Here is a 14,839-nt window from a genome sequence, read left to right on the forward strand (position 1 = left end):
ACAGGATTACAGAAAGGTATGAAACCAATCAGTGGATGATTAAACTACTGGAAAACTACCCTTCTACAAGTATCATTCCGGACAAGGGAATCGTGAGTATGTTATCAGCAGTTTACAGAGATGCGCTTCTGACAAGAAGCCCGTAACTTCAGTGAACAATTAGGGAAAGAAGGGATTGGAAATGCCCTCGTGAGCTCTGATGATCCCAAGGCTTGCTTCATTTATCAACCCCAGCACCTGTGATCAGAAGTTGAAGTTGTAAAAAAAGAAGTTGAAGTTGTATCTTTCAAGGGCGTGCCTAGGACAGCGATCCTTAACCTAAGGGGGCCTTACCAAGGCTGGTGAAGCAGCCAATGAGCCAGTATCAGCCAGAGGCAAGCTGGGCCTCAGGATGACCTGGGGGAGCTTTTCAACTGCACATACACGTGGGTCCCGCAGTCAAAGAGCCTCACTCAGTAGGTCTCGAATGGGGCACGGGGCTATGTATTTTTTAAGAGGCACCACAGACAACTGGGATGTGCAGCCAAAGTTAAGAAATACTGCCCTACACAGAGTCCCACAGCTTTGGAGCTGGAATCTGTCTACTTCAGCAACTCCTGACTCAGCTTTCCACCTTCCAGCTCACATTAACGATGTCTTTAAATGCCATCTTAACTTCTATGCCCAGTCAGGAGTTCTCGAAGGGTTCCTTGGGTACCCACTCATTTGACACAGCAGCTCATTTTCTTTCCTTGGAAAGCAGCCTATATATAGCCAGAACCAAAGGCAGAAGAATCACCCTGACTCCGGCAAAGGTGGTAGTTTCATTCCTAATTTAAGAGTCATCAAAAATTAGGAACTCCTACCTATTGTCCAAATGGTTGATGTTGGAAAGGTGGGGAGATGTCTTCAAATTTTTGTATTACAAGGCCCTCCACACGGTATTGCACCTTCAGCGCAACTTGATTGAAAAGAGACTCATGAACTTGTGGTTGTATGGATCCTATGCTAAAATTCCATAGGTGCAAAGCACACAGGCTGCGAACCACTAGGTGTGAAAAAGAGCACACTCGGCCCTCTGTAATCAGGGAGACCTGGGTTCTAAATGCAGTTACACCACTCACACCTGTGTACTCTCTCTGAGATTCTATTTCCTCACTGTAAGCAGGGAGAATAATACACAGCTCACAGGGTTAATTACGAGGATGAAATATGTAAAGCATTTAGTACAGTGTCTGGTATTCAGAAGGGAGTCAATAAATGTTCATTCAACCAATGACTAAATTAATGAATCTTTAGATATATTGATCACAGGTGTTCATATATAAACACAAAGCCAAACATATGTCTTTTAGAGCAGTAATTCCCAGACCATTGGCTGCCATGGACCACTAAAATCTCTAAACGTGTTTTTGGGATTAATAGGCTTGCCTTTTCTTGCTTTTTTTTTGCCTACTAAATATATTAAAATATAATAATGAATGACAGGACAACCATCTATAATAAACATCATTTTTAAAAAGAACATTCTAAACCAAAAAAAGAAAGAACTATATAATTTTATAATAAATAATTAATAAAACATTTCACATTTATGAAAAGTCACTTCACTGTTCCTATTCTTAAACCAGTGAAACTCTGTAACCAACCAGTACGAGTCTATGAACCAGCATCTAGGAGCCATTCTCTTAAAGCAGGTTTACCAACCTAAACCCCAGTGCAGTTGAGGAAGCTGGCCAAGTTTGCTCCCTGGAACCTAGATGTGAAAAAAAGGAGGGTGGGAGGGGAGAGGGAGAGCACAGAGCCACACCAGCTACTGCCAAGATGTCGGTAAAATGTCTCTGGGAATGTCACTTAGTGGTGTGAATACGCACAGCTAGCGTTTTTTGAGAGCCTGCTCTGGGCCGGCCACTGTACTCGGTAATGTATACATATGCGTTCATTTAATTCTCACAACCCTAAGAGGTAGTACTGGTATCTGCATTTCACAGTTAAGAAAACTTGTTTAAGATAACGGAGGTATTAAGTAGTGAAACAAGCGTTTGAAACCAGGTAGTCTGGCCTCAGAGCCCTGGCTCAATCACTATGCCACACTGCTCTCAAGATCAATCAGTATGGAACAATGGTTGGTATATACTTAGATACAACCAAAACCAGCAAACAAACAAACAAAAAACCTAGGTCTCTAATATACCCTGAAACACAAAGAAATACTGGAAAATGGCTCCAAATTAAAGGAAAGGAGAGATATGACAACTGAACGCAACACAGGATCTGGGGTTTTATTTTGCTATAAAAGACACAGTGGGGACAACTGGTGAAGGTCAATAGATTAGATAATAATATCGTTATCAGTGTTAAGTTCCTGATTTTTATCACTGTGTTTAGGGAAAACAAGTGAAGAATTTAGGATTAAGTAAACATGATGAAGGCAATTTACTCTTAAGTAGTTCAGAAAAAATATACACATATGCATGAGGTCAGACACACACACACACACACACACACACACACACACACGCGCACACAAGAGCACAGGCACAGACAAACATACACATATACACGTAAAAGAAAAGGACAAAGCCAATGTACTAAAACATTAGCATTTTGGGAAATCTGGGTGAAGAGCGTTCTGGAATTCTTTGTTGCATTACCGTAAGTTGTCTGTAAGTCTGAAATTATATCAAAATTAAAAAAATTTTAATGATTAATCTGAATCTAGTATTTACCACACTTTCAATTTTTCTATGTCTAAAAAATTTCAAAATTAAAAAAAGGTTTAAAAAAAACAGTATGTTAAATATGATGCAATGTTTTCATTTTTAGAAAGGTGTATATAGTTCTGTTTTTTAGTCTTTTCTGATTTTTCTGTAATGAGCTTTTACATAAAAATAAGAATTAACAAAACAAATGCCTCTTCTACAGCACCTCCATGTGACCGTCCCCTTGGCTCACCAAAAGAACACACTCACTGCCACTTCCCAGACAGATACTTTTCAGACTTTCAAAACTTCCTAAGTCGCTGGTCCTACAGTACTCTTCATCCAACTAACCCTTTGTGCAGGAACCTGGACAGAGGTGACTGGTTAACTGAGCAATACCCATCCTACTTAGAATGGGTAACATCAGTGAGATTAAGCGGCATGAGAAGGCCCCTGCTCCATAAGCCCCCAAACTCCTACTAAACTAGACTAGCTGTGACTCTGTCTCCAAGTCTCAAAGCTCCTCAACTGGAGGATACGGAATAGTGCAGCCTCCAGGCCAGCTGGCTGCCTGGAAGAGCTTCACATACTTGAACATTAATGATCATGAACTCTTAAACTCACAGAACGATTTAAATCCCATTTATCTTAGTTGTGATCCCCAACTAGAACAAACGCAAACCATGTAATGTGGGGACTTCAACAGAGTACTGTAAAATCAGGAAACCTCAAACTCCAGGTATGCCCCAAACACTGAAGTTCATAACCCACCTACCCAGATTACAAGGGCCAAGATGCAGAACACAGCCTAAGAGGCAACACCTTAATCTCACTGCTAACCACCATTATGGTAGTATGTGAATACTTCTTCTTAACTCTATGGAATAGGAGATCTTGTCTATACTTCTACTGTGGGGAACCCATGAATCTCCTGACATTGTATATAAAATCCTATTGTATTCAAATCTACCAGAAAGCCGTACATTTCTACTTCCCCTGAGAACTAGCTCTCACCAATGAAGCTCAGCCTCACTGCCTAATCACATCTGAGAGCTTGCTGGACCTAGTTTCCAAAGGAGTGTCTCTTAGAAAACACTGCCTCACCAAGGACTGAGAAAAAAAAAACAACCCTAAGTCACATCCAAGTAGTATAACAAGAGAATTTAAGAAGTTATGGAGTTCCTTTAATACTGTAAAAATTCTGTCCACCAACAATAAAGAGACCAAAAGGGATTAGTGTCTTCATCAACATAAAGATTTCAGGGAATGTGCTTTTCAATTGGAATGGCGTATTAATTTTCTTCCAGTTTCAAAAGAGGAAAAACAATCACCACATTAAAAAAATACGGGAAGCCCCTCAAACTGGACTTCCAAGCTGGCCTGATCGGAGAAGAGCAGTGAGCTGCTCGCACCACTTTCCAACCAGCTGTTTCTGCCTCCAGGGGTGAGGTCCGAAGGTCTCACTGGGATGAATGAGGGCCAAGGCTGCAAAGGGCTGCACTTCTGGGCTCTCATTCCAGGAAGGCCTCTTGCCACCATACTCTGATTTCAACTGAGAGAAGACATTCCTACTCCAAGACTGCTACTGAGTTCTCTGCAACTTTTCACCAACATCTGGGTTCTCCTGAGAAACGGATGACCATGAGCTGATGACTTCCTGGTGCCAAGAAAAGATGATCAGGTTGTGTTTTAATCAACACTGTAAAAAGTTAGCAATGCCAAGATGTAACTCACATACCACACAATTCACCTATTTAAAATCTATAATTCGGGGGCTTCCCTGGTGGCGCAGTGGTTGACAGTCTGCCTGCCAATGCAGGGGACACGGGTTCGAGCCCTGGTCTGGGAGGATCCCACATGCCGCGGAGCAGCTGGGCCCGTGAGCCACAACTACTGAGCCTGCGCGTCTGGAGCCTGTGCTCCGCAATGAGAGGCCGCGGTAGTGGGAGGCCTGCGCACCGCGATGAAGAGTGGCCCCTGCTTGCTGCAACTAGAGAAAGCCCTTGCACAGAAACGAAGACCCAACACAGCCAAAAATAAATAAGTAAATAGATTAAAAGAAAAAATCTGTAATTCAATGGGTTTTAGTATGTTCACAGGTAAGATTATGATAACTGCAATGAACTGTAGAACACTTTCATCACCCCCAAAAGAAACCCTGTGCACTCTCCCCACCCCAGCCCCCAACCCTGGCAACCACTCATCTACTTTGGCACCTGGCAACCACTCATCTACTTTGTCTCTATAGATTTGCCTATTCTGAACGTTTTTTATATATGGGATTATACAATATGTGGTCTTTTGTGACTTGCTTCTCTTGCTTAGCATCTTTCCAAAGGTCATCCACATTGAAACATGTATCAATGCTTCATTTCCTTTTAATGTTGAATGATATCCCATTGTATAGATATAGTTTGTTTATCCATTCATCAGCTGATGGACATTTGAGTTGGATCCATTTTTGGCTATTATGAATAATGCTGCTATGAACATTCATGTAACTTTTTGTGTAGACATGTTTTTATTTCTCTTGGGTGTATATACCTAGGATTGGAACTGCTGGATCATATAAACTCTACATTTAACCATTTGAAGAACTATGGAATAGTTTCCCAAAACAACTGTACCATTTTCCATCCCCACCAGCAGTGTATGAAGGTTCCAATTACTCTACATCTTTACCAAACTTGTTATCATCTGTTTTTTTAATTTTAGCCAGACAAGTGGATATAAAGTTGGCATCTCATTGTGGTCTTTTTTTCCTCACTGTGGTTTTGATTTGTATGCCCCTAATAGCTAATGACGTTGAGCATCTTTTCATGTGTTCATTGGCCATTTATATCTCTTCTTTGGGAAGTATCTATTCAGATCCTTTGGCCATCTTTTTAATTACTGAGTTGTACCTAAAATATATAAGGAACTGTTACAAGTCCCTTATCGGATATACAATTCACATTTATCTTCTCCTATTCCATGGGTTGTCTTTTCACTTTCTTGATAGTGTCCTTCAAAGTATAAAACTTTTTAATTGTGGTGATTCACGTTTAGTTTTTGATCCACTTTGGGTTAACATTTGTGTATGGTGTGAGGTAGGGAAACACTTCATTATGCTGCCTATGGATATCCAGTTGTCTCAGCACCATCTGGTGAAGAGATGATTCTTTCCTTATTGAACTGACTTGGCACCTTTATCAAAAATCACTTGTTCATAATTGTGAGGATTTTCAATTCTATTCCATTGACCTATATGTCTACCCTTATGCCAGTACCACGCTGTCTTTATTACTGTAGCTTTACAGTAAGCTTTAATTACAGGAAGTGTGAGTCCTCCAACTTTGCTCCTCTTTAATCAAGAGGAGGCTATTCTGGTTCTCTTGAATTTCAATACTGATTGTAGAATCAGCTTGTCAATTTCTGCAAAGAAGCCAGCTAGGCATTTGAAAGATAGGAGTTCCCTCAAATCTGTAGATCAATGTGGGGAGTGTATCGCCATCTTAATGATACAAAATGTTCCAATCCATGACATGGCATGTCTTTCCACTGACTTAGCTCTTTTTCAGTTTCTTTCAACACTACTTCATAGTTTTCAGAGTATAAGCTTTTCAGTCAAATTTATTTCTAAGTACTTTACTCTTTTTGACGATAGTTAATGGAATTGTTTTTACTTTCATTTTCGGATTGTTCAGTGCCAGAATGTAACGCACAATAGACTCTCGTATGTTGATCTTGTATCCGTAACCTTGCTGAATTCATTAGTTCTAATAGCTTTTTGTGAATTCATTAGCATTTTCTACAGATAAGATCACATCATCTACAAAGAGAAATCGTTACTTCTTCCTTCCCAATCTGGACTAGCTGCCCTGACTAGAACCTCCAGTACAATGTTGAATAGAAGAGGCAAGAGCAGACAGTCTTGCCTTATGCCTGATCTTAGGGGGAAAGGATTCAGTCTTTCACAATTAAGTATGATGTCAGCCGTAGGGTTTTCATAAATGCCCTTTATCAGGTTAAGCTCCCTTCTATTACTAATTTGTTGAGCATTTTTATTATCATAAAAAGGTATTTAATTTTGTCAAATACTTTTTTCTACATCTATATGATTATATGGTTTTTGTCCTTTATTCTATTAATATGGTCTATCATATTAATGCTCAGATATTAAACCAATTGTGAATTCCTAGAATATAGTGTATTTATACATGGTGTATACTCCTTTTTATATGTTGCTAGATTTGGTTTACCAGTATTCTGTTGATGACTTTTACATCTATACTCACTAGAGATACTGGTCTGTACTTTCCATTTCTTGTGATGTCTTTATCCGGCTTTGGTATCAGGATAATACTGGCCTCAAAGAATGAATTGCTTAGCATCTGCTCCTTTGACTCTTCATATGGGTTGGAGAATTGGTATTAATTCTACCTTATGTTTGGTAGAATTTACCAGTGAGGCCATCTGGGCCTGAGCTTTTCGTTGTGAGTCACTTTTTAATTACCAATTCAATCTATCCAGATTTTCTCTTTCTTCAACTATCATTTTAACAGCCATTTACGGTCTGACAATCTCACTGTGGCACAGGTGGTACCCTGTTCTTTAAATACTAAAGCTCTTGACTTACCTAAACAACAATTCTTATATTGCTCGTGGGGGAACTGAGGTTGTGATTTTGAACAATGTGTCCAGATTTCAGGGAGCCAAGGCTAAACTCCCTCACCCCCTTCTCAGATGCATTAATGTTGCTAGTATTTTCCCAATATTTCCTCATGAACAAATGTGGTAGACAGTGAACTGAGCAAAGATGTCAAGGGCACTCTGGTGACAAGGAAACAAGAAACCAGAGAGACAATTTTGCCACTGCCTTGAGTGACCTGCCGAATTGTTCCACAGCCCCTCCTGCCTGCTCCTTGTCCTCCTCGTCCAGCATATCTTCAACACACGACGTTTCCAAATTTTCAAAAGGTACTATATTTGTCACCCTCTCCTTATGAGCTCAAAATAATAGAGCAAAATAAAGAGATTGCAGTCTCTGGAGTCAAACCCACTACCTGGGTGTCACTGACGAGTTTTTTTTAACCTTTCTGTACTTCAGCTTCTTACCCATAATGTAGGGATAATAATAATATCTACCCCAAGGGGTTGTTAGGATAAATAGCTAAGACATGTAAAAGCACTCAAAACGATGCCTGGTGCCTTCAAGTATGATGTCAAAGAAAACCATGCCGCTAACAAAACACATTTGACTTCACCCTCTAAGACAGTACCAGGTCACTGGGATGTAGAAAGGAGTACACTTTCTCCACGCTCTGCACTGAGCATAAGCTCTGAGAACTGAAATTGCAGAGGAGATCCCTCTGAGAACGAATATCTCCGTTCTCAAGGAAATCATCCTGGCATAAGGAAAAAACGGATGGGAGGTGGCAGAGCACCATAATTACAAGTGCAGCCTGTGGAATCAGGTGGACCAGTGTTCAAAATCTGGCTCCACCTTACGTTGGCTGTCACCTTAGACAAGACACTTCTCCAGTCTTCTGTTTATGCATTGGTAAAATGGGAAAAATAATATTGACTATAAAGAGATTTGATGAGGATCAAAATAATAACTGTAAAGTACCTAGCACATTAACAGCCACTGAAAAACAGAAATTGCTTTTATTCGTTTTTTTTAAATTTAGCTTTAATAAATAAATTTGTTTAATAAATAATAAGGAAACAATGACCTGACGTTGATCCAGGGGTTCTTCAACCTGGTTATGTATGGGACTCTCACCTGGAGATCTTTGAAAAAGTAAGGGTGCCCAGATTGCACCTAAGACAAACAGCATCAGGCTCTCTGACCTCGGGGCCTGGACATCAATAGTTTTAAATGCTCTCCAGGTAATTCCAAGTGCAGCTGGGAGTAAGGCAGAAAAGAAGTCCCGATTTTTACCATCTGAAACGAATTTTTTTTGATTAACATCTACTCTCCTTACAAAATGAGGCCCATCAGATCTGCCCTCTCAACCAGAATTACTCCTATCTGATGGAGAAATGGAAGCTAAAAGAGTTTGAACGATTTATTTCTGGGAGAAACAGGGAGCCACGTTTAAAACTCTAGTCAAGGGCTTCCCTGGTGGCGCAGTGGTTGGGAGTCCGCCTGCCGATGCAGGGGACGCGGGTTCGCGCCCCAGTCCGGGAGGATCCCACGTGCCACGGAGCGGCTGGGCCCGTGAGCCATGGCTGCTGAGCCTGCGCGTCCGGAGCCTGTGCTCCGCAACGGGAGAGGCCACGGCAGTGAGAGGCCCATGCACCGCAAAAAAAAAAAAAAACTCTAGTCAAGCCCTGAAACCCACACCTCTTATTCAGATGTATTTCTAACTACCACCACTATTTCTTCAGCGAGACTGCAAACCTTCTCATGACATTCCCCTCATTAAAATCCTTTAATGCACCCACCCCCTTAAAATCCTTAGAAACCCAGACTCCCCAACAGACACACCACCCTTCAGAACCTGCCCCACAACGTGCACAGTGAGGACGAGTCACCTACACTCAGGTTGCTCTGCTGCAGGTCTAAACAGCCAAGTCACCAACTCCCCAAGGAGACGCTGCTCAATCTCACGGGCCAGTTACTTGCTCAAGAGGGAAGAGTGTTAGCCGCAAAGAATGCATTGTGAATGGCGGCCCTGGAACATGGCGAGACTGAGGGCCCTGTTTTTCTTTCTACCCTCATCTCTCCCTGACCCCCCTTTTCCCCTCACATCCACTTTCCCTTCTCTAACTTTATCACCTTAACACATGGCTTTTCCCTCTGCACTGGTTCCTAAGTCTGCAGATTTCAACATCAATGTCACTTCCTGGAAGAAGTCTTTCCCAACCACTGTCCCCACCACCACCGTTCCACCCCAGGTTAGATGCTCCTGCTGGGTCTTCCTATAGCCCCCCTGGAGCACCCCCATCAGCACCCTCACTACTTCATCAGCACCCCTGCTACTAAGTGCAAGGACTGTGCTGGTCTCGCTAATTCCCAGGGCCTGGCACCTTGAAAGTGCTTGAGGTCTGATGGACGGAAGAAGGGCCCAGAAGCAACGTGGAGAAGCAAGTCTATAACTGACCCACAACAAAGGTTCCTCTCCTAACTCAGGTCTCACTTTCTACTTTCTCTAAGCAGAACTCTGTGGGGAATGTGAAAAACTGTTGAATCTGGGTGTTGTATATACAATGATCTGTTCATCCAATTTTTTTATAAGTTTGAAATTTTTCATAAGGAACTTCTGGGGAAAAAAGTACAGTAAGTTCTGCCTCCATTCCTAATCCTGCCCTCTTTGCTAAATATTATTTAGCAACAGGATACCCAGCAACAACGTGTCCTAATCACCTTCCCACCATCTGCTCTTAGGGCCGTTAGGCAGAGAGCGAGCACAGACCTGTTGCTAGTATAAGACAGTACTGAAGAACACTCAGGGTCAGCTAACAGCAAGAAGCTTCTGCCAACAGCCAGATACTGGGTTTCAACAAAATGCTGAGATTTCATCAATTTCTTTCTACAGCCTTTCCTAGAGGAGAGGAGACTTGCCATGCAGTCCTCTGAGAAGAGGAAGAAGAAGAGGATGCTGGCAAGGGGGAGCAGCTGCAGAAGAGAGCTCAGCAGTGATACAGGACGTCAGGGGAGTGGGGGTACATAAATTCAGCTTGCTCTGTGCTGGCCTAGGCGCACCAACCAGCCACGCGTGCTCAAGCCTAGGGGCTCCCAACGTGCACAAGAGAGCACATTGTTAACACTAAAGGAAAAGCCCCATTCGCGAGAGCCATTCCCAAGGCTGTGCCCCATAAACAGCTCTATCTAGAAAACACCCTGACAGAGACATTAACTCTTGAAGTTCAGCAGGTGAAGAAAATAGAACCGAACCCCTCACTTTCTTTCCCCTCTGTTTCCTCTTGAACAACATTCCTAAGGCAAAGGGATGTGACGTCAGGGCAGCTGACCTAAGCTCTGACACTTGCCATTACCTCTTGCTGCTTCTCCTCATTGGGATACGTGTCTACAAATACTCCCAGCCCCACAAATTTGTCCATGTTTCCAAACACAGGCCCTAGAGAGAGAGAACAGATGATGAACAGTGAAATAAAGCCAAGAGTTGATAAAGGAATAATACATCACTATGATAGAGGAAAAAATGAAATTCAAAAGACTCCCCAGCCTCTCCTTAAGATGAGGAAACGGCTGTAAAAGCACCCAGTGAAGGGCACGGCCTGTACCAAGCACCCAGTAAGCACCTGCAGTTGTCTGTCATTAAAGGCGGGAAAGAGAGAAGGCCAGCACCACCCTGTTTAGCACCCCAGTTGCTCCCTGATCCAAACTGGTTGCTAAGGCGCCCCTAAAGAATTCTTCTCCACAAACACCTGGTGACGACTACACCCCTGAGAGAACTGAATTCCCAAGTTTCCACTTCTTGTTGCAGAAGAGATCAGGTCAAATCAGGCTGAGTTTTGCCACAACTTGGAGCAATGGCTCCCGCACAACAAGGAAAAATAGATAACTCTTCTCCTTTCTCCTGACTCAGGAGTTCTGAGATCGGTCACTACGCATGCCCAGAAGAAACCAGCATGCCCAATGTCAGTGTTCGGAACAGGCAGTGCTTTCCTCTGGCCAACGGGCCGGGAGGTTTCAAAGGGAAAGTGGAAGTTACCAATTAGCAAGAAATCACCCCAGGATGAGTCAAGTTCAGCTGCTTTTAGGACTCAGACCCCATTCTAGAGACTAGACAGGCCAGTCTTTATCTACAGACATCAAGGGAGAGGGAAAACCACTGGCACTGTGGAGATGCGCCCTTCTCAAAAAGAAGGCACACAAAAAAGCAGTACTGTCACGCACCCCACAAGAGCAACCCAGGGTCCCAGTACCTGGCTGCATCCGATCCTTCGTGTACCAGATCGCCAAGCCGTCCCCGTGCAGGTTCTTCTTCCCTTGTCCGTGGATTTTGAAGTGCACCTGCAACTCCCAGTCTCTCAGGAAACATGGCTAAAGTGAAAAAGACCCTAGAATCAGTGAGGAACATGAAACACGAAGCCCTCAGGCCCTCATCCACAGTCTACAGACTCGGAAAACACAAACGCAGGTGACGTGAGGCTAAGGGGTAAAACCGAGATCTAAGACTTGCTAAGTGTTCGTGTGGTAAAATTAAACAGATTGAGCCATTCAACTGTATATGATATTTAATATGAAAAGTGAATAAACCTCCCCATTATCTTCACCATCTCCCAACAGGAACAGGATAGCACTCCACAGTTGGAAAAGACAAGAGAACTTCGTGTTAGAGCACTGTGTTCCTACATCCACCCAGCAAAGGATCTCAGTCTACAGAGCAGAGGTGGCTGATTAATTAACACTCACCTGCAACTTAAGATCACCCCTCTGACAGAAAGACTCTAAAAAGCTTGGATTTCAAGAAGGGTCAAAGCCCCATTCATTACAAAAGAAAAAGATAAGCTAAGTCATTCTGCAAAGGTCTCCAGAAATAATTAGCAGATGCTATAAACAACTTTAATTGGCTAGACTTTGCCCTATGCCAAGCTGAGGGGCACCTCAGAGTTCCCTTGAGAAAGGGTAAGCTATGCCCCCACCAACCTCAGGCCCACAGCCAAGCAGCACAAATGCACCAAAGGAGAACACCACCATCCCCAGCACAGGGACAGCCTCTGGCGGAAAAACATTTAAGGAGGTGGTTACCAAACAGACTCTTGTTTTTCTTTTCTTTTTTTTTTTTTCTGCGTTACGCGGGCCTCTCACTGCCGTGGCCTCTCCCGTCACGGGGCACAGGCTCCGGACGCGCAGGCCCAGCCGCTCCGCGGCATGTGGGATCCTCCCAGACGGGGGAACGAACCTGCGTCCCCTGCATCAGCAGGCGGACTCCCAACCACTGCGCCACCAGGGAAGCCCTGTTTTTCTTCTTTTGAATTGTGTATCAAAGCCTTGGAAAAATGGAGAAGGAAGTAAGTAGATGGTTAAGTGTTCTAAATAGCTGAACACTTTCAACCACTTTCAACCGATTTTCAAACCAGAGTAGGCATTTGATTTACAGAGGCTCCTGGTTAAAGTTCACCGTGAAGAAAGAAGGGAAGGAAGAGCAGATAGACCAGTGGGGTTCAGACAAAAGCCCTCCAAACAGACTGTTCTGGGGAATTCCCTGGCAGTCCAGTGGTTAGGACTCCGCACTTTTGCTGTTGAGGGCCCGGGTTCAATCCCTGGTCAGGGAACTAAGATCCCACAGGCCTCGTGGCGTGGCCAAAAAAAAAAAAAAAAAGATTGTTCTGGGTCTTGAGCAACATACTGCTAGATTATTTTCAGTTTTCATTGTTAATTTCTGGGAAATCTTCCCAAAGTGTTAGTATTAGGAGTACATAGTCAAAAATAAAAGGGGTATGGATACTCCTGAGTTCACCAAACAACCCTGAAACCTCCAATAGCTTTCCCTCCTCTGATGAGCCCAATCCCTGTGTTGTCATTCGGGGGTCTCATCTTTCTGCTATTTCATTTAGATTTCATAGCAAGAGTGAAATCCAGTGGCAGGAAGCTGCCCCACAGCCAATGGGTAGGTATGATGTCCCTGGGAGAAGAGCAGGGCCAGAGAAGTTGACACTGAGCCAAGAGGCGTCTGCCATCTATCCTTGGCCTTGTGTAGCGCAATGCTGTACAGTTTTGCTCAGGGATACGTCTAACAGTGGGTCTCAAACTTTGCTGCATATTAGACTCACCTAGGGAGCTTTTAAAAATCCCGGTGTCTAAGCTGCACCCCATTCCAATTATTTCAGAATCTCTGGGGGTGGGACCCAGCCACCAACTCCAATGGATAGCCAAATTTGAGAACTGCTCAAACAAATCCATCCTATTCAAATAACTCAGAAACAAGGCCAAAGCTCATTCTGAGAGTCAAATAACAAAAAATACAGGTATCAGAGAACCTGAAAAAGAGCAAGATAACTAGATCCTACACTAGAATCACTGCTACATAAAAGGGTTACGTAGAGACAGCTAGCAAGACAGCAGCAAAGTCTTGGACACAATCACTTATAATCCGTAGACCTGTATCAGTGAACCTTGTAACAGAGGTATAACAAACAACAGCACATTTCTATAACCATTTTAACTTTCCAAAGCTTTTTCATGTCTATTGCCTTATTTTATTCTCACAATAATCCTGGTGGGCAAGTAGAACAGATATTATGAAGCTCACTTAACAGTTGGAGAAACTGCAAACTGAGAGAGGATAAATACCGGCCAGGGCTCACAGTGGGTCTGTGATACAGCTAGATTGAGAACCCAAGTCTTTCAACTGCCAGCCCTTCACCTCTTCTACCAGAACACACTGCCCTGCATTCTGTCCAAGACTGAGTTCAGCACTGCCATCTGGGATAAGGGGCCAGCTTGTGCAAACAGCTCCACGTAGAAACTTCTCATCCCACTGCTCTTTTAGAGTTCTCTGCCACACAAAATGAACAGGGGAAATAAATCATTTCCTTTTCTGAGATTCACTTGTCTACAACTAACGATAAAAACCATGTACAAGTAAGTTCTTAGCTTCTACAAACCCACGAGAAAGTGTTAAAGGATGCCAAGGTCATTCCTAAAAGTGGTCATAAAAGATTGAGAAAGAGCCCTGGAAACCGAAAAGAAAACATCATCTTACACTTGTACAAAATCACAGTGAAGCCACACCAGGAATACTGCATTCACTTCTCGCCGCCATACCTCAAGGAAGACAATGTAGCTAGAAAAGGCCCAGAGAAGAAGGACAAATAAAATGACCAAGGGCTCAAAGTGGCTTTTACACAAAAATAAAATTTAAAATTCGACTCAAAGGGAAATAACAAGGGCGGGGGTTACTGGGATGAAGCTTGAGATAAATTTAAAAGAGCAGTCTTCTATTTCATAAAGCAAAGTAATTAAACATGAGTTAACTTAACCTGCAAAATAACACTATCAGGTCAATCAGGAATTAAAGACTGCTATTTTTCTATTTTCAGAAAATAGAATCAAAATTGATTATCTGCTATACTTAGGGCAACAGAGCATCTCCCTAAATATCTGATTTCATTATGAAGGTCACGATAATCTCTGAAATGAAAATCCTTGATATCCACAGAAGACAGAATACTGGGATAGACAGTGAAATTAAGTCAGT

General features: G+C 42.9%; 1 protein-coding gene across 8 annotated transcripts in view; it reads right to left on the reverse strand.

The window, feature by feature from the left end:
- LMAN2L (lectin, mannose binding 2 like) overlaps positions 1 to 14,839 on the reverse strand; it is a 39,821-nt gene that overhangs the window by 8,035 nt on the left and 16,947 nt on the right. For 5 of the 8 annotated variants that reach the window (XM_024744034.1, XM_024744029.1, XM_024744031.1 and 2 more), the window contains 2 exons: positions 11,562 to 11,679; positions 10,668 to 10,750 (listed from right to left, as the gene is read on the reverse strand). In XM_024744034.1, coding sequence (XP_024599802.1) covers positions 10,668 to 10,750; positions 11,562 to 11,571 — 93 coding nt within the window. In that variant the 5' untranslated portion in view covers positions 11,572 to 11,679. The other 3 variants (XM_024744033.1, XM_024744036.1, XM_024744035.1) reach the window with 3 other exon arrangements.

The sequence above is a fragment of the Neophocaena asiaeorientalis genome, unplaced genomic scaffold, assembly GCF_003031525.2.
Source record: "Neophocaena asiaeorientalis asiaeorientalis breed wild unplaced genomic scaffold, Neophocaena_asiaeorientalis_V1.1 scaffold114, whole genome shotgun sequence".
In the NCBI taxonomy this organism is placed as follows: Eukaryota; Metazoa; Chordata; class Mammalia; order Artiodactyla; family Phocoenidae; genus Neophocaena; species Neophocaena asiaeorientalis.